This window comes from Saccopteryx bilineata, chromosome 5 (assembly GCF_036850765.1).
Source record: "Saccopteryx bilineata isolate mSacBil1 chromosome 5, mSacBil1_pri_phased_curated, whole genome shotgun sequence".
Taxonomy (NCBI): domain Eukaryota; kingdom Metazoa; phylum Chordata; class Mammalia; order Chiroptera; family Emballonuridae; genus Saccopteryx; species Saccopteryx bilineata.
This window is the reverse complement of record NC_089494.1, coordinates 141935354-141955924: the sequence shown is the minus strand read 5'-3', so window position 1 is coordinate 141955924 and position 20571 is coordinate 141935354. Positions and strand designations below refer to the sequence as shown.

The window sequence follows — 20571 nt, the reverse complement described above, 5'->3', positions numbered from 1 at the left end:
TTCACGATTGCAACAAAAAAAAATAAAATACTTAGGAATAAACATAACAAAGAATGTAAAGGACTTATATAATGAAAACTATAAACCATTTTTAAGGGAAATTGAAAAAGATATAATGAGATGGAAGAATATACCTTGTTCTTGGCTAGGAAGAATAAATATAGTCAAGATGGCTATATTACCCAAAGCAATATACAAATTTAATGCAATTCCCATCAAACTTCCAATGACGTTTTTTAAAGAAATAGAGCAAAAAATCATCAGATTTATATGGAACTATAAAAAACCTTGAATAGCCAAAGCAATCCTAAAGAAAAAGAATGAAGCTGGGGGCATTACAATACCTGACTTCAAACTCTATTATAGGGCCACGACAATCAAAACAGCATGGTATTGGCAGAAAAATAGACACTCAGACCAATGGAACAGAATAGAAAGTCCAGAAATAAAACCACATATATATAGTCAAATAATTTTTGATAAAGGGGCCAACAACACACAATGGAGAAAAGAAAGCCTCTTCAATAAATGGTGCTGGGAAAACTGGAAAGCCACATGCAAAAGAATGAAACTGGACTACAGTCTCTCCCCCTGTACAAAAATTAACTCAAAATGGATCAAAGATCTAAACATAAGACCTGAAACAATTAGGTACATAGAAGAAGACATAGGTACTCAACTCATGGACCTGGGTTTTAAAGAGCATTTTATGAATTTGACTCCACAGGCAAGAGAAGTGAAGGCAAAAATTAATGAATGGGACTACATCAGACTAAGAAGTTTTTGCTCAGCAAGAGAAACTGATAACAAAATAAACAGAAAGCCAACTAAATGGGAAATGATATTTTCAAACAACAGCTCAGATAAGGGCCTAATATCCAAAATATACAAAGAACTCATAAAACTCAACAACAAACAAACAAACAATTCCATAAAAAAATGGGAAGAGGATATGAACAGACACTTCTTCCAGGAAGAAATACAAACGGCCAACAGATATATGAAAAGATGCTCATCTTCTTTAGCTATTAGAGAAATGCAAATCAAAACGGCAATGAGATACCACCTCACACCTGTTCGATTAGCTATTATTAGCAAGACAGGTAATAGGAAATGTTGGAGAGGCTGTGGAGAAAAAGGAACCCTCATCCACTGTTGGTGGGAATGTAAAGTAGTACAACCATTATGGAAGAAAGTATGGTGGTTCCTCAAAAAACTGAAAATAGAACTACCTTATGACCCAGCAATCCCTCTACTGGGTATATACCCCAAAAACTCAGAAACATTGATACGTAAAGACACATGCAGCCCCATGTTTATTGCAGCATTGTTCACAGTGGCCAGGACATGGAAACAACCAAAAAGCCCGTCAATAGATGACTGGATAAAGAAGATGTGGCACATATACACTATGGAATACTACTCAGCCATAAGAAATGATGACATCGGAACATTTACAGCAAAATGGTGGGATCTTGATAACATGATACGAAGCGAAATAAGTAAATCAGAAAAAACCAGGAACTGCATTATTCCATACGTAGGTGGGACATAAAAGTGAAACTAAGAGACATTGATAAGAGTGTGGTGGTTACGGGGGGGGGGGGGAGGGCGGAATGGGAGAGGGAAAGGGGGAGGGGGAGGGGCACAAAGAAAACAAGATAGAAGGTGACAGAGGACAATCTGACTTTGGGTGATGGGTATGCAACATAATTGAACGACAAGATACCCTGGACTAGTTATCTTTGAATATATGTATCCTGATTTATTGATGTCACCCCATTAAAAAAATAAAATTATTAAAAAAAAAAATGTCCAGGCATGAAAAAGAAGCAGGAAAATATAACCCATAATGAGGACATAAATCAATAAGTAAATCAAAAGTGACCCAATTTATGTGTGCCTAGAATCTCTGAAAAAGGCATAGGACAGAAAAAATATTTGAAGAAATTATGGCCAGAAATACTCCCCAATTTGATGAAAACTGCAAGCCCACAGTTCCAAGAAATTCTTCAAAACTCAAGCATAGTCAATATAAAGAAAACTACACCAACTCACATCATAACCAAATTAAATCTAGAGATAAATAGAAGATTAAATCTAGTAATAAAGAGAAAATCTTAGAGTAGCCAGAGAACAGACGTTCCATTCAGAGTAACAGAGATAAGGGTGACTGCGGGTTTAGCACCACTATTGAAGTCAAGAATTCAATGGGGCAACTAGCATCTTTAAAGTACTAAAAGAAAAATAAAATCTTTCAACCTAAAACACAGAAATTTCACAAAAATATTTTTCAGGAAGGTGAAATAAAGTCCTTTCCAGACATTCAGAAGCTGGGGCAGTTCCCTGAGGGCAGAATCATGCTGTTGATTATGGTGCAGTAGGTAGTTCAGGGAAAAGCTAAATGGTGTCAGCTGGGAATATGGGTTCACACGAAGAATAAAGATATAATACTAGCAGTAATAATTTATAAGATAATTTTCTTATTATTTAGATCAATTAAAAAACAAAGTGGTTATTTTAAACAAAAATAATAATCATATATTTGCAATCTGAAACATATGTATGAGATATTATGACAGCCTGACCAGGTGGTGGTGCAGTGGATAGAGCACTGACCTGAGATGCTAAGGACCCAGGTTCAAAACCCTGAAGTCCCCAACTTGAGCATGTGCTTACCAGCTTGAGCATGGGGTCTTGGCTAGAGCGTGGGATCATAGACATGGCCCATGGTCACTGGCTTGAGCCCAAAGGTCACTGACTTAAAGCCCAAGGTCACTGGCTTGAGCCCAAGGTCACTGGCTTGAGCAAGGGGTCATTGGCTCAGTTGGAGCCCCCTCGTCAAGACACATATGAGGAAGCAGTCAATGAACAACTAAGGTGGCACAACTATGAGTTGATGCTTCTCATCTCTCTCCCTTCCTCAATGTCTTTCCTTGTCTGTTTATTTCTCTTTCTCTCTCTCACTTGCTAAAAAAAAAAAAGATATATGACAATAACAGACCAAGTAGAAAGGGAAAAATTAAAATATACTATTGTAAGGTTCTTTTACTACCACTTAAAAGTACACTGTCATAGGAGATATACTACAGACTGTAAAGAACCAGTAAAATAACAGAACAAAGAATAATATAAAATAAGCCAATGAAAGAAGTGAAATGGAATCATAAGAAATATTCAGTTTATACAAAGAAGGGAAAATAAAGAAAAAGTAAACAGCAATAATGGCACATATAAAAACAAATGACAAGGTGGCTAACTTAAACCTAATCATATTAAAAATCAAATTAAATGTAAATTGTATTTCACTTAATAGAAAGACAGTGTTATAGTGGATAAAAAGCAAGACCAAACTACATACTGCCACCAAGTAATGAACTTAGAATGTAATGACACAAATTATTTGAAAGTAAAAGGGTGGGAAAAAAATCCTATGATAGCACCAACCAAAAGAAAGATGGAGTTACTTTATTAATACTGTATCATAAAAGTAGACAGAAGAAATATACCAGAAGTAAAGAAGGTCATTTTGTAATAACAAAGGGATCAACTAATTAAGAAGCTATAAAAATCCTAAACAGTTATGCTGTTAAAGCCAGACCTTCAAAATAGAAGCTAGAAATTCAATGAGAAATTGATATCCACAATTGTAGCTGGGGTTTTGATATTCCCTCCCTATTAATAAATGAAAAAACAAGTAAATAATAAATTCTTAAGGACCTAAGTGCCTAGAGAACATTTTAAAAAATAGAACATATTCTGGGCCATAAAACAAACCTTAATAAATTTAGAAGAATTCCAATTATAGAAAATATGTCATATCACAATAGAATTGAAAATCAGTATTGCAAAGAACTCAAGACCATCAGTAAATAGGAAGTAAATAACACACTTCTATGCATGTTATTAGTTGTGTAATTATGTCATCACATGACTGGCACAGTGCTAGGCACTGAGGGTGTGCAAGAATAGAACAGAAAGGGTATCTGTCCTCATGGACAGTTAAGTTATAGTGGAGAGGTAAACAATGCATGGAGGTCATTAAGTGGTAAAAGAAACACATGATAAAGTGAGATAAGGAAGGCTTGAATGTGGTAATAACATTAGATAGGGTGGTCAGAGGAGACCTCTGTGGAGGTGCAGCGTGAGCTAAGAACTGAATGCAAGAGGAAGCCAGCTTTGTAAGCATCCGGGGCAAGGGAGTAAACATCAGGGGGACGGGGAACAGCAAACATCCAGGATACCTGTGCTCGGAAGCTGATTCTAAGAGAAAGACACGTGGAAGCAGAAGAGTGTGAAAAGCAGATGGCAAATAAGAAATTGGGATGGCCTGACCAGGCAGTGGTGCAATGAGTGGAGCGTCGGACTGGAACACAGAGGACCCCGGTTCGAGACCCCGAGGTCGCCAGCTTGAGTGTGGGCTCATCTGGTTTGAGTAAGGCTCACCAGCTTGAGCCCAAGATCTCTGGCTTGAGCAAGGGGTTACTCGGTCTGCTGTAGCCCCCCGGTCAAGGCACATATGAGAAATCAATCAATGTGAAACTAAGGTGCCGCAACAAAGAATTGATGTTTCTCATCTCTCTCTCTTCTGTCTGTCCCTATCTATCTCTCCCTCTGTCTCGGTCATAAAAAAAAGAAAAAAGAAAGAAAAAAAATTTGGATAACACAACAACGTTTTGGTAAAATTGATGGCATCCATGCATGATTTTATTTTACATGTAATGTCAGGTGAGGAAAATAAAGTGACCCTCCTTGAACTTGGAGCCGTGGAACCTTTAACTAAACTGCTCAGCTACGAAGACAAAATTGTAAGAAGAAATGCCACTATGATATTTGGAATCTTGGCTTCCAACAGTAAGTAGTACCTTTTAAAAATAAATAAAATAAATAATTACATGTGATGCCTTACCTTTCTTTTAAATTTGATGTTAAGGAATATAATTTTATTTAAACTGACTTTACTGTTAAAGAAAAAGTTAAGTATGGCGTAACAAATGTATGATTTTATATCTTAAGGGATACTTTTAAAATATAAAAATATGTGCAAATACTCTCTAAGTTGGTGCTGTAGTATGTTCCAGTCTTACAAGTTAGGTCTTTTAAAACTGGAATAGGTTTTTTCTTGTTAGTATGGTGTAATTTGTCTGCCTTGCTGTAAGTTACACTTCATATGTACTTCATAGTAAAGGAAGCCCTGGGTAAACAGTTTTGATACATTTAAGTTTTTTAAAGCCCCAAACTATAGTTTGCCAAAAAAAACTTAGAAATATATATACTCCTTAAATTAAACCTATTATTTGCTTGAATATTTTCATATATTTAATAAGGTATAGTACTATATTAGTTAAAATATGCTGTTGTGTCTATTAGAATATCAGTTTGACCAAAAACATGCAAATAAAGGCAGTGCCTGACCAATGAACAATGAACAGGATATTTTCCATTTGTAAGTCATTTTCATGCTATAAGAGTAGGTTTCTGAGTTAGCTAACAAAAACTTTGTAATTTATAATGAAAAAATGATAATGGTGGAGACTGAATTCTAACATGAAAGTCAGTCTAGGCATAAATATGTCTTTATTGAGGTACTTAACCAAACCCACCAGACATCCTCCCTTTACGTTGTTTTCCCTAACGTTCTGCCCTCCTTCACCTGCTTTCCCTGCACTGTGTGTGAGGCAGTGGGCTTCCCTTATTCTGTGATGTCCAGCAGGGCTGTGGCATTAGTGTTCTCAGAGACAGGTATGAGTGGAGGCTGCGGAGGGAAAGGGAAAGAGAGCTTGTCTGGCACCAGTGCCTTCACCACCTCAGCTGCAGAGATTATGGGGCACCTGCAGCCTGTGTGTTGGTTGAGCAGGGGGTGGATTCCATGGAGGATTTTAGCGGAAGGGGTTCTGGCAGTAACTGTAGGAGTTCGAAATGGTGGCTGTATTGGGGATCGGGGTTTTTCTGGGGATGACAGCAGGATGAGGACAGTTATGGGGGAGTGGGTGTTCCATCAGCTGGCTAATGATAGCATCAGTCATCACTTAGTATTTACTATGTGCCAGGCATTGTTCTACGTGCTGTTTATATATTAAATCACTTAATGAGGTTGTTGCTACTATTATTTCCTTTACATATGAGGTAGCTGAGGCACAGAGATGTTAAATATTGTGGTGCCTCCATAAATTGATATCAGGGGTTGCCTGTATACTAATTCTGCCATATTGAATGTGCTGTATTGAATGTATTTATAGCCAAAAAGGGGAAATTAAAATTTTTCTTATGTTTCATTTTGTTTACACACCACAGAATTTGTTACAAAGCACACACAGTGTGCTTTGCTTCTCACGTAACTCCTCATTTAAAAAAATTTTTTACCTAAATTTTTTTCTTTTTTATTGAATTTATTGGGTGCATCGGTTATAAAATTATATAGGTTTTAGGTATACAGTTCTATAACACATTATCTATATTGTATTGTGTGTTCACTACTCCAAGTCAAGCCTCCTTCTATCACCATTTATCCCCCTAAACCCTCAAATCCTCATTTTAAGAACGGGAATTATCCCTAAAGCATTAGGTTCCTTGCCCAAAGTCATACACGTGGCTATTAGCAGAACTAAGGTTAATTGGAACTTTATTCTCTGAGTCATGGTTTAGTGGACTTCCTATTCGCCAAGTCTTCTCTGACCCTCGCCATTGCTGCGCATGCACATCGGGTTCTCCTTCCGAACCACGTGGGGGAGAATGCGTCTCGTTTGGAAAGGAAATTATAATTTTCCTATTTATACTTATATTTTCTCATTTAATGTCTAGGTCTCTCTGACTTTTTTATTGCTTTGTTCTTAATTTCTATTATTTTATTTTGTATTCTCATATTCTAATATATGAAGAGTCTATCAACTGTGAAGCCCTCTGAACTGGTTGCCTTCTAAATTTTTCTGAGCAGATTTATAAATTGAATTACATGAGTTTCTAAGGGAGTCTGTGGCCCCAAAATATTTAGAATTATTGTTACATTTGGGTATGAAGTGAGATAACCCTCTTAGACCTGCCAACCATGCTCTGCCCGCTGGGCTGTGACTAGGGCCAGGCCCAGGGCAGTCTGTATAACTGCCAAGCCTGACAACGGAAAGAGCTTTGCTGTCTTCAAGGTCTCCACTGAACGTTTGTGTCTGAGGGATGCTGAATTAACTTTTTAAGAGCCTTCTTTGATTCTGTGAATTGGGCAGAAAAACCAACCAACCATCCAACCATTATTGGGATTAGCTCAGGGCTCAAGGGCCAGAGGCCAGGCAGACCTGGGAGTGAAGCCTGGCCTTGCCTCTTACTTGCAGTGTGGTTTTGAGCCTCAAATTCCTTATCTGTAATATTAAATAATAATGGAACCTATCTCATAAGGGACTATTAAATAGGCGTGGCCATTATTATTATTAAACATTAGTATTTTGTTTCTTCTTTTGTAGATGATGTTAAAAAATTGTTAAGAGAGTTAGATGTCATGAATTCTGTTATTGCTCGGCTTGTTCCAGAAGGTAAATTGGCATACTATTTGTATTTTTAAAAATGGGACTGCTGTGTTTTTCATATTTAATGACACTATTTTATTGAAAATAGTATATGATATACCAATTTTTAATTGTCATTAAAATATCTCAAACCAAGATGGGCTCCAACCAAGGTAAGCTTTATGGAACCTTGGTTTTCAAATGGGCTTTAAAGTAAGAGTTGAATGGGTAGTTAGCATATTTGTGCTATTTATTTTTGATATGCAGAAGAAGTCATTATCCATGAGTTTGCCAGCCTTTGCCTGGCGAACATGTCCGCAGAGTACAGCAGCAAAGTGCAGATACTCGAGTACGGGGGGCTAGAGCCGCTCATCCGGCTGCTGAGCAGCTCAGACCCTGATGTGAAGAAGAATTCGATTGAGTGCATTTATAACTTGGTCCAGGTAAGATTAGTGCCTGAAAATATGTTTTGACCAAAGCTGATTATAGAATTTGCTTTCCCATTAAAAAAAAAGAAAAAAAAAAAAAGAAAACCTTAAAACTCACCAGTTTTGATTAATCTTGGTATTATTTACTAGTAATCACTTAGAGATAAAATAAAGGAAGTTTAATGTTGATTCCTTTCAATTTTCACATCTTATAAGTATTTTTCTCTCATGAAAGGGCATTTTAGAAATGTATTTAAATTTTAAAAGAATAGAATGGTTTATAAATTCAGGCAGGATTATTCTAGATAAAAATATATTTCTTCTGGAACAGGAAATCTGATATGCATGTTGAACTAGGATTCACCTATGGATCTAAACTTGGTGATCTAAGCACATTGGATATGATGTATGCTCCAATCAGTGTACCAAGATCTTGCAACAGGCTTATTTATTAGTGAAAGGCTAGTGAATTGAGTAGGCTGAGCAGAACTCATTGTCCATGATTCCAAGTTGTGAGCTCACTGTGCTGCTTTCTTTTGTAATGGAAGCTGACCCCCCACTTTGTCTTCTCCTCTGTCCCCCACCACTGCCCCCAGCGCCACACCCAGCATTCACACCCTCATACTTACAGCAGTCCAGCTCTGCGACGCTGCAGTGAGCCCTCCCTGCCTCTTTCCCTGCTCAGGTTCCTGAACAGTTCCCATGCACACTTGATCAACTGAAAATACAAAAAGGATGAGATGGCAAAGCAAAGGTTAGGGAGGGTTAATTGGGAGGCACACTGTCTAGACAAATCTAATGAAAAAAGAGAGACCAATAGGCTCATGCCAAAGGCAGCAAAAGCACCCACTCCTGGCCTTAGCAGGCCTTGCCACTTGGCTGTGCACTGACTGGTTTTACGCGTACTGCTCCCTGAAAAAGACACCTTGAAGAAGAAGCTTAGCTTTGCTTCCCTTTTCTGGTTACTTAAGGCTTTACCTTATCCAATAGGCCAAAATAATCCACCAAGCATGTTTGTGTTTTACATCCCAAGATTCCTTGCAGCTCTATTTCCCTATACATTTTTTTATCAAAAAGAAATGAAAAGACTTCCACTATTCTTCATAACAGAAGTACTAGTTAATAACAGTGTATTGCTCTGGCCAGATAGCTCAGTTGGTTAGACCAAGGTTGCAGCTTCCTTCTCTCGTCAGGGCATATACAAGAATCAACCAATGATTGCATAAATAAGTGGGACAAAAAAACAACAAACCAGTGTTTCACCCCTCTCTCTCTCTCTTTCTCTCTCTCTCTCTCTCTCTCTCTCACACACACACACACACACACACACACACACACACACACACACACACAAGCACACAATTTCTTCCTTCCTCTCTCTCTCAAATCAATTTAAGAAAACATAATTTTAAAAAAGCATAATAATTTCCTAGGGCTGCAGTAACAAAGTACCATAAACTAGGTGGCTTCAAACAACAGGGATTTGTTCCCTAACAGTCTGGAAACTGGAAGTCTGAAATCAAGGTGTCTGCAAGGCAGTGCTCCCTCTGAGACTCTGGGCAGAATCCGCCCTGGCCTCCGGTGTGGCTGTTAATCCGTGGTCCAGCTTGGTTCATAGCTGCAGCCCTGCAAGCTCACCCTCTGTCATTTCTCCCTTTATAAAGACACCAATCTTATAAGGACACCATTAAGTACCACCCTACTCCACTGTGACCTTAACTTAATTATGTTTGTAATGACCCTGTGTCCAAATAAGGGCACATTTTGAGGGCCAGAGGGTTAGGACTTCCTCTATATTTTAGGGGATACAATTCAACAAAAAACAAACAGAAACTTGAAATTGTTATGTGTGAATGAAGCTGAATAGTAGCAACTGAAGGATGTGTAGAGGGAAGCTAAGCTGTCAGTAGAGCCTTTCCCACTTTTAATACTGTTTTACATTTGCCACATTTTGATTTAAAATGTCAGAGTTTGAGAGCTTTTCATTACATTTTGTCTTGTTTTCTCCATTGCTCACTCCAGCCAACCCCTTTTACCCCCAAATCACACACATGAAATTACAGACACACAATGCAGAGCAATTTGTCTAAACTCTGATGACCCCTTGATATTGTAAATGTCTTAAATAAAGGTCATGTGTCTGAACTAAACCTGATGTGAATTTGCATGCACAGGGCCTGCAAATGGCACTGTGTGCATAGAAGCCTTTCATAAACAACCCATTTGATTGAGGATAATAAGGAACTAATGCCATTGTTTCATTTTACCAAATGCTATTTTAAACAGGAAGAGTATGAAAAGAATTCATTATGCATAACTTTTGTTGTTATAGTGTTTGTAGTCATAGGAATTTACTGCATCATAAAGAAACAATACATACCGCAGAAGTCATAGATTGTGTCTATATCTTGTTATTGACAGCCTCTTCATAGTTTAAATAAATATTTTTGGTGTTGTCAATCGAGGGTTTGCTTACTTCTGTTTGTGAGTTATTTGAAAGGGAATCTGGAATGAAAGATTTGAAAATTATAATGGGATATTCTGCTAGAAAAGAGAAGTTCTCCATTCCTGAGGTTATATTTTGTTTTAAAACTTATTCATTTTGTCATTTGTATTCCATGACAGGATTTTCAGTGTCGAGCTACACTTCAAGAGCTAAATGCAATCCCTTCTATATTAGAGCTATTGAAGTCAGAATATCCAGTCATTCAGTTGCTGGCTCTCAAAACCTTAGGTGTTATTACATATGAGAAGGAGTCACGAGCAATGCTGAGAGACAGTCAAGGAATGGACTACCTCATTAAGATCCTAGAAGCGAAGGTATTTGTAACATTTATTTAAAGTGTCTATGAGGAAATGCATCTCTCCCAAATGTTATGAAACATGAATTGTAGAATATTTTTAGAAATGAATTTTAATTACATTTAAGCATGATATTAAGTATAGTGGACTAATTTGCTTACTGTTACATAGTTTATCAGCATGATTAAATCAGACTAATGATAAAGGCCATTATAAAATAATTTTTAAAATCTTCTAGGAGATTTCTCCAAAAAATTAAAAATAGGACTACCATATGATTCAGCGATTCCACTTCTAGGTATTTATCTAAAAAAATGAAAACACTACCTCAAAAAGATCTAGGCATCCCCTATGTTCATTGCAGCACTATTTGCTATAGCCAGGAGATGGAAAAAGTCTAAGTAGAATAAGAAATTTATCTATCTATCTACCTATCTAACTATAGTTATCTATACATATGTTATGGAATATTATTCAGCCATGAAAAACAATTAAATCTTACCAGTTGCAACATCATGGATGGATCTAGAGTGTATTATGCTGAGTGAAATAAGTCAGACAGATAAAAACAAATACTATATGATCTCACTTAGATGAGGACTCAATTAAAAAAAAAAAGACAAGAAACCCAAGTTCATACAGAAAACAGACTGGTGGTTGCCAGAGGTGGGGGTTGGGCAAAATGAGTGAAGGAGTTAAAGATACAATGTTCCTGTTATAAAATAAATAAGTTGTGGGAATATAATGTACAACATGGTGACCATAGTTAATAATATTGTATTACATATTTGAAAATGGCTAAGAGATCTTAAAAGTTATCACAAGAAAAATAATTTGGAACTATGTCAAGTAATGAATGTTAACAAGACTTATTTGGTGATATTTGTAATATATACAAATATTGAATCATTATATTGTACAACTGAAACTAATATAATATTATACCTCAATTGTACCTTAATTAAAATTTTATGATGTAGAAAACGTAAAGTTTTAAATTACTGTTTATGATCTTTGTGATTTCCTGAAATGGCTAGAATTAGTGTTTTAACCCTGTCATCATATTCTCTAGGGTAGAGCAAGAAGAGTAATTTACCCCACATTATGAAGGGTAGTGCTTTATTCTGTCTTCTGGTTTAAATACTAATTTTATCTAATTATTAACTTTTTTAGATACAGACAAATGACCAAATATCTGGATACTGTGGTCTAGCCAAGTTAAAACATAAAAGTTAACCATCACAGGTGCACTCTTGTCAATTTGGCACCTGTACACATCTTCTTAAATCATACTTAATTTCCAAATAAGACAATAACAAGGTCCTCTTCCTGCCTAACATGATATAAATATCCTGCGTACAGCCAAAAATGCACTGAACCTTTCCCAGAAGAGGGTGTGAAGTCTTTGGATGATGTTTACTTTCCTCCTTGATAGCCCATAACTTAAATGCTATCATGTAAAATCAACAATACGTGAATACTAGTTCATAAAGTCATACATCTTAGGTTATATAGGGGAATAAGAGGGAAGAAATTAAAGATATTGCATATATACACGTATACATAACAAAATAAGGAGGAGATATTAATGACAAGTACAATACATCTTCTTTTGTGTAACTGGTCACATGGTCATGATTGGTATATTTATACCTACCTTATTCTAATACCTGCCCCATATCCCCTTTGCCTTCAGCAAGTACCTCAGCTCATCGTAATCGTTTGCTTGGTGGAGTGACCCAAATGTCCTTCCTGAAGGGTCTGGGCCGTTAGTAGTCCATCGGGACTGGGATTAGTGTAGCTTTCCATCTACTTTAATCACAAGGCACGGTAACACTAAGAGACACCCTCAGGGTTCTTCGATATTCCAGATACATTCTTTCTTATCTCTGTTGTGGAGTGGTGGTTCAGTTGCCCCTCGGTGGTAGGGATCCGTCACCCCGGCCAGCACAGTGACTCTCCTTACCTGTCGAGATAAAGGCATAAGGAGCCCTAAGTGGCTACAGGTGGCAGTCTTTTCTTTCCTAGTCTCCTGATGGAAGCATTCCTCTCTTCAGTATTTAGACCTCTAGATCAGCAGAGCATAGGATTAAGGAGACAGGAAGTAAAAATTTTGCTAGTGGGTCACTAGAGGCAATAATGAGTGTGCCACTCCCATATCCACCCCCAACTCCTGGCTCATGAGCCCTGGTGATGGGAGAAACAGCACCACACAGTAGATGCTGAACCTACACAGCCTCCTGGAGACCTGCAGCCCCGCGGGGTTGAGCCATCTAGCTGGCCCTGGTACTGAATCTTAAAAGGCAAGTCTGTCAAGCCAGCTGTTTTAGGACGGTGGGGGTCAGGGTAACAGTGAAATCCGTGAGTTCGGGCCTGCTGCCGCACTCCTTTGGCTGTGAGCGAGCTCCTTGCCTGGAAGGAATACCATGACTGCGCCTCCTCTGTCTCGCTCTCTCTCTGAGGTTCCCACCTGTATTTCCAGCTCAGGTGAGGCTGCAGGTTCCCACCTTTGTGGGGCTCGGGACAGTCCGCAGGTGAGAAGGCCACATGCTCCCCGTACTTCCCTCCACCAGTTGCAGATGTTAAGGAGTTTACTTGCCTTCAGCTATTGTCTGTTTTCTCAAAAAATGTTTTCTTCAGACTTAAAATTTTTGTCAGTGGAGGTTGTATGAGCACCTTCACTTGGATACTATTACCAGAAGTTTCCAGTAATTATTTTTATCCATAAAACACCATGGAGTAGGGAAAATGAGGAAAGATGGGACAAATGGTTAGGGAAAGTGATGTTATGTTAATGTTAATCAGCAGAATGTTTCCTTGGGCCTCTATCCAAACAAAATTAAATACATTATGTTCTGACCAACCTTATTCCCTCCTGAGTGAAATTTGCAAAGTATAAATTTCTTTAAGTACAAATTTTTAAAGTTATGTTTGCTTTTATTATTAGGAATTGAATGACCTTCATATAGAAGCACTTTCAGTGATAGCGAATTGCCTTGAAGATATGGATACTATGGTGCTAATTCAACAGACAGGGGGACTAAAGAAGCTCTTAGCATTTGCAGAAAACTCTACAATTCCTGATATTCAGAAGAATGCAGCAAAAGCCATTACCAAAGCAGCTTATGATTGTATGTCTCATTTTGTATAAACTAAGCATACATATTCCCTCTGTATTCTTGATTTTGATTTGTACTAACAAACATTCAAGTACTTGTCTGCTTTTAAATGACTGTTTGAGAATTGTGCTATACTTACTGTTTAAGGCAAAATTCATCTCAACGCCATTGAGTGAAAGTAGAGATTGCTTTGTCAAGGATATAATAAACAATATAATTTAATTATCATTCTATCTTTTAAAAATGATTTAATCTTAAATTAAGTTTTAAGCCTTTATTTCTCTTAGTTTTGGAATTATGCAGAATGTGTGCATTGCCTGTGATCCTGAAGACATTGTTTCAATGAATCCACACTTGGAGTGATATCTACATAGTAATGACAAGTTTCAGCGGGAGTCAGTGCGGTGCTATAGAGCTGTGAAAAATAATGTGCTCGTACTATATACATAATACAGTTTCATTTCGGTGGCAAGCTATGCTGACATAAATCTGTAAAATAGGAGAGATTAGTTCTATCACAAGCACTAAGGTAAAATTATAGTTTTAATTTTTGTATATTTGGAGCGTATGATTTAGTACAAGATGGGACTTTATTTCCCCCTGCCACATCACTTCTCACAGAGACGATAACAACTTTGACTAGTTTCAGTGATTTATATTCTAAACACATATACTCATATCTGTATGTATGACTACATGTATATTATGGGAACATTTCCTTTTCAACCCATACTGGATTTTTTCAAGGCACAGTGTTGAGGCAGTAAACCAGGTTTCATGGTGCAGTGTGTAGTTGGTAAAGATGGCCCTGTGAGTTACACTACATGTGCCATGTCTAGAAAGAGGCTATGCACTTGAGATTTTTAATATTGACAAAAGTTGGTTGATTTAGTATTCTGTCCCGAGAACTAGACCTTATCATATTTGGTCAGGTCTGTTTTCTTTCACAGGTGTTAGTCATTTGAGATCCAAAGAGAGGGCAGTGGGAAGACAGCGACAATGTCACACTCAAGTTTCTGCATATCTCAACTTCTCTTCGGATCAGTATAGCTGGGCCCCTCAAAGACTGTTTCCGCCCCTCTTGAGAGAGTGTTTCATGAGTTTATTGCCCATCATGTGACACAGCAGTGGAGAGAGCACCGCAGGCAGAGTACTGGTGTTTTAGTTCACTACCAGCCACGAGCGCTGCACTGAGTGAACTATGGCCTCTCTAGACCTATTTACTAATTTATTTATTAATGATTTATTGGGCCCCTCTTTGGTGTCAGTAAATCCAGAAGAGGCAAGTACACAGGCAATCACAGTGCAATGTTAGAAGTGTTTGATGATGGAAGAAGAATAAGGTCACCCAGGAGGGCCACCCAGGGCAGACTTGCACTAGCTAAGTCTTCCTGAAACAGCAAGGACCTACGTGAGTGAATAATAGAAATTGGCTGCTGAACAAAGGCGCTCCATGTGGAATGGGGGAGGTGAAAGACAGTGTGTGTAAAGGCCAGGGAGGAACAGAGCATGGGAAGTTCCAGGCCTGAAAGTTTTCAGAATGGTCAGTGAACAGAGTGTAGCAGAAAGCTGACAGTTAAGGTTCTAGAAATAATGAGGAGCCAGATGCTAATGGGCGTTATAAGCCAAATTAAGGACTTTAAACTTTATATTGATAGCAACAAAGAGCCTTGAATTGACGTAGAAGAGAACATGACAGATTTTCACTTTTTAAAAATTTTATTTATTGATTTTAGAGAGAAGAGGGAAAGAGAAAAAGGGAAGAAGCAGGAAGATCAACTTGTAGTAGTTGCTTCTTGTATGTGCCTTGACTGGGCAAGCCCAGGGTTTTGAACCATGACCTCAGTATTCCAGGTCAACACTTTATCCACTGCACAGCCCCAGGTCAGGCCCAGATTTTCACTTTTTAAAGAAAGAGCATTCTTGTTGCAAAGCAGAGAAGAGATTGGAAGTGTACAGGACCAGCCAAAAAAGACCAGGAAGTGGATAGCTGGGGTGACCTAGGTGTCCTGAAATAGATGTGGTGCTCAGGACGAACTCAGGGGCAGGGAGACTCCCCAGCACAGTGCTTGGTACACTGCAATGTCTCTAATTGTTGAATGACAACATGTGCTGGGTGAGAGAGTAGGTGATGTCTAGGGCAAAGCCAGGTTTCTGCTTTGGACAGCTACCGGTAGAACATGGCCAGTAACAAAAATAGGAAGTCAAGAAGATAAGCAGGGTTTGACTGAGGGAAAGAAATAAGCTGTTTTAATGGTGGTGAAATAAGCATAATATAAAATTTACCATCTTAATTTTTTAAGTAACCAATAAGTAAATTCACTTAAGCATTAACAAAATTCACATTGTTATTCTATCATCGCCACCATTCATCCACAGAACTCTTCATTTTGCAATACTGACACTCCAGACCCATTAAACAATGACTTCCCACATCCCCCTCCATGAAGTCTCTGGCAACTACCATTTTTTTATCTTTATAATTTTGACTAATCTAAGTATTTATATAAGTGGAATTATACAATAATTGTCTTTTTGTGACTGGCTTATTTTACTTAGCATGATGTCCTCACGGTCTAACTATGTTCTGGTATGTGTTAGAATCGCCTTCCTTTATAAGGCTGAAAAATATTCCACTGTATGCATAGACCATGTTTTGTTGATCCATTCATCCTTTGATGATAGACATCTGTGTGGTTTCCACCTTCTGGCTATTGTAAATAATGCTATTATAAACATGGATGTACAAATATCTCTTCAAGTCCCTTCAAGTCAATTTTTTTGGGTATATACCCAGAAGTGGAATTACTAGATCATATGGTAATTCATTGTTTAATCTTTTGAGGAATTGCTATACTGTTTTCCATAGTGGCCACACTATTTTAAATTCCTGTCTGCAGTGCACATGGGCTCCAGTTTCTCCGCTTCTTACCAACACTATTTTCTGTTTTTCTTTTCTTTTTCATTGAATTTGTTGGGGTAACATTTATTTATAAAATTATATAGGTTTCAGGTGTACAATATTATGACACATGATCTGTATGTTGTATTATATGCTCACCACCCCAAGTCGAGTCTCCTTCCATCACCATTTTCCTCCCTTTCCACTTTCCTCCCTCCCCCCACCATTTTTTGACAGTAACCTTCCTAATGCACATGAAATGGTATTTCACTGTGTTCTGATTTTCATTTTCCTAATGACTAGTGTGTTGAGCATCTTCTCTCTGTGCTTATTTATATGTCCTCTCTGGAGAAATATCTATTCAAATCCTTTGCCAAAATTTTTACCCAGGTGATTTATTTTTTGTTGAGTTGTAGGACTTCTTTATATATTCTGGATAGTATCTTGTTATCAGGTACATGATTCGCAAATATTTTCTCCCATTCTGTGCATTGCCTTTTTACTCTGTCGATGGTGTCCTTTGATGCACAGTTTTTTATTTTGACATGGTCCAATTTTGTCTTTTTTTTCTTTTTTGCCTGTGTGACACCCCAAGAAATCATTAATGACATTAAATCCAATGTCATGAAGTTTTCCCCTTATGCTTTTTTTCAATAGTTTTATAGGTTTAGTTCTTATATTTAGGTCTTTGATCTACAATATTTTGAGTTGCTTTTGTATATGGTGTGAGGTAAATATTCAACTTCATTGTTTTGCAAGTGAATAGCCAGTGTATGCACCACCATTTTTTGAAATCCATTCTTTATCTTTAACACAAAAAAATTTGACCAGATAGTTTTTAAATCCCATCTGGCACTTAATGTTTATGAGTCTGCTATATTCCAGTTCCAAATTGTGTCTCCTGATTACATTAGGATCTAATGACTAAATTTGTATTTTTTTATCTATGCCACTTGTGAATTTTTTCAAATTCCTTTCAACTATCTCTTTTGCAGACTGAAAAATCCTTGTCTTGTTAGTCTCTCCCGGTAATCATGTTCCCCGGTTGTCCTGTACTCGTTCTCTTACCTCTTCTCGGCTTTATTGTGTTCATGATACCCTCCAAGAAGTACAGTGATAAGTGTTATGGCTAAGATTTTAAAAACATATACTATAATTTATGTAATATAAAGATGGATTGTTTTATGATTTGTTTTCAATTTTAGTCTTACAAAGCAGGTATTTTAGTCAGACGTTTGACCATGTGAGCACATTGGGCCAACCCTTTGAGGGAAAGACCTACAGTGATCCCAGATCCCATTTCTCAATAGGAAGCAGAACTCAAAGTTTTTCATTTTAAGATTTTTGATTTTAAGTTTTGAAAAGAAATGCAAATTAGGCTTTACATTTTCATTGAGGCCTAGTATATTATAAATGTGTCCAAGTATTTATATAGTCCTGGAAAGGTATTCTCTTTGCCTACTTCTTAACAAATATTTATTGTATGAGTGCTATATGCAAGGCACTATTCTGGAAGGTAAGGACAACAATGAATGAGATAGTGAATAGATACTTGTTGAATAGACTAAAAGGTATATTTCCTGTAGAATGTAGGGTTTGCTATTTATCTTTTAGCTCTACTTTATAAATTAAATTGTACAGTTCTTTTTGTCTTTATTTTTTTATTTACTTTAATCTATCAACAATGAAGGGTGATATGTTAGAAGTTTCCCAGTATGTTGTTTCTGTTGATTTTCTCTTATGTTTATTTAAACTTTGCTTTATTTAATATTACTTTGTATCCACTACCTTTTTTTTTTTTTTTTTTCAGAGACAGAGAGAGAGTCAGAGAGAGGGATAGATAGGAACAGACAGACAGAAAGGAGAGAGATGAGAAGCATCAATCATTAGTTTTTCTTTGCAACACCTTAGTTGTTCATTGATTGCTTTCTTATATGGGCCTTGACTGGGGGGCTACAGCAGACCAAGTAACCCCTTGCTCGAGCCAGCGACCTTGGGTCCAAGCTGGTGAGCTTTTGCTCAAACCAGAGGAGCCTGTGCTCAAGCTAGCGACCTTGGGGTCTCGAACCTGGGTTCTTTGCATCCCAGTCCGATGTTCTATCCATTGCACCACCGCCTGGTCAGGCATTTTATTTATTCATTTCAAGAGAGGAGAGAGAGAGAGAGAAAGGAGAGAAAAAGAGGGGAGGAGCAGGAAACATTAACTCCCATATGTGCCTTGACCAGGCAAGTCCAGGGTTTTGAACTGGCGACCTCAGCATTCCAAGTTGATGCTTTATTCACTGCGCCACCACAGGCCAGGCCCCAGTTTTTTGTTTTTGTTTTTACTTCACTTACTGCTTTTTAACTTTAAATTCTAATTTGATATTAAGATTGCCATGTATGCCTGACCTGTGGTGGCTCCACACAGTGGATAAAGTGTTGGCCTGGAGTGCTGAGATCATGGGTTCAGAACCCTGGGCTTCCTCCCTCAAGGCACATATGAGAAGCAACAAAGTTGATGCTCCTTGCTCCTCACCTCACTCCCTCCCTGCCTTTCTCTCTCTCTCCTCTTTCTAAAATCAATAAATAAAATCTTAAAAAAGAAAAACAATTGCCATGTATTATCATGGTTTTGGCAGAAAACAGTTCTGTAAGCTCCGGACCATGTAAATAAAGAGATAATGAAGAGACTACTTTTAGAAGTATAGATAAGGTTAAGGTACCAAACAAGGGATGCTGAAGTTCCCAGGAGTTAGCACTATTGAGAAACCTTCATTACCACTAGATCCAAAGGCAATAAATAGTAAAACATTGTTATTTTATTTTTATAACTATTGTATCTAGCCTTATTTCTGACATCACATTTTATGCTGTTTTTTTATGTTTCTAAACTGTCTCTTTTGTTTTCTTTCTATCTTCTTTTTGTTACATAAATTTAAAAAATTTTAATGATTATTTTAAAGTTAGATTATTATAAAGTTATATATAAAGTTATTATAATTGAGATATTAAACTTTTTTTTTTGCTTTGTAACTCTTTTTCTTCCTGATATTTATAAATTTCACAGGGGCTTATAGATTCTCTAAAAATTCTGCAAATTTTTTTTTTTTGATAATCACTTTGCTACTAAGTCACTTTCATCAACATTTACCATTTAGAGTTCTGTACATATCAGGGTCTCTTTAAGTGTACAGTGTGAATTTCTCATAATTAAAACATAGTCATTCTTAAGATTTTATTTTTTATTTACCTCCCAATTAATCAGAGTATATTTTTTCCATTAAAAAAATTTTTTTTTCCAAGAATAGTCAAGACTAGTATATATTTTGAGACCTTCCTTTGAATGTTGATTGCCTTTAAACATAGTATAAGCAGTTTAACTGGGTTGGAAATTCCTTCACCATTAACATTTTCTCCTCAAATTTCTATGAATCTTGCTTTGGTAGAGTCTGAGTCTAAAGGACAACCTGACTTCCCTTCTTTTGTATATAAGATTCTTTCTTTTTGTATTTAGATAGAATCCTTTTTCCTATGAGTTCAAAAATTTTGCCAAAATGTGTCTGAGACTCTCTCTCTCTTTGCCAATAACACAGCAAACCCATTTGATCTCCAAAATCCCATTTTGTTAATTTTTCCTAATGTAGGAAACTAATTTTTTTCTAGTATACTTTTGATTATTGTTTTATTTTATTTAATGTTTTCCCCCAGGAATATTTATTACCTTTAGATTGCCTCAGTTCTCTCTCTTCCATACCTATGGCATACCCTTTCATAATTTTGGTTTTCAAAGTTTGATTCACCATGGAGGAATGAGGGGGCTCTGCCTAGGCCTGGTTTTAATGAAC

The 20571-nt window shown here is 37.1% G+C and overlaps 1 protein-coding gene across 4 annotated transcripts in view; it reads left to right on the top strand.

Moving 5' to 3' along the window:
- The window catches only part of ARMC3 (armadillo repeat containing 3), a 110717-nt gene that overhangs the window by 28111 nt on the left and 62035 nt on the right, over positions 1-20571 (top strand). For all 4 annotated transcript variants that reach the window (XM_066279573.1, XM_066279574.1, XM_066279572.1 and 1 more), the window contains exons 4-8: positions 4729-4854; positions 7452-7520; positions 7761-7936; positions 10547-10741; positions 13671-13854. In XM_066279573.1, coding sequence (XP_066135670.1) covers positions 4729-4854; positions 7452-7520; positions 7761-7936; positions 10547-10741; positions 13671-13854 — 750 coding nt within the window. The remainder of the gene's footprint in view (positions 1-4728; positions 4855-7451; positions 7521-7760; positions 7937-10546; positions 10742-13670; positions 13855-20571) is intronic.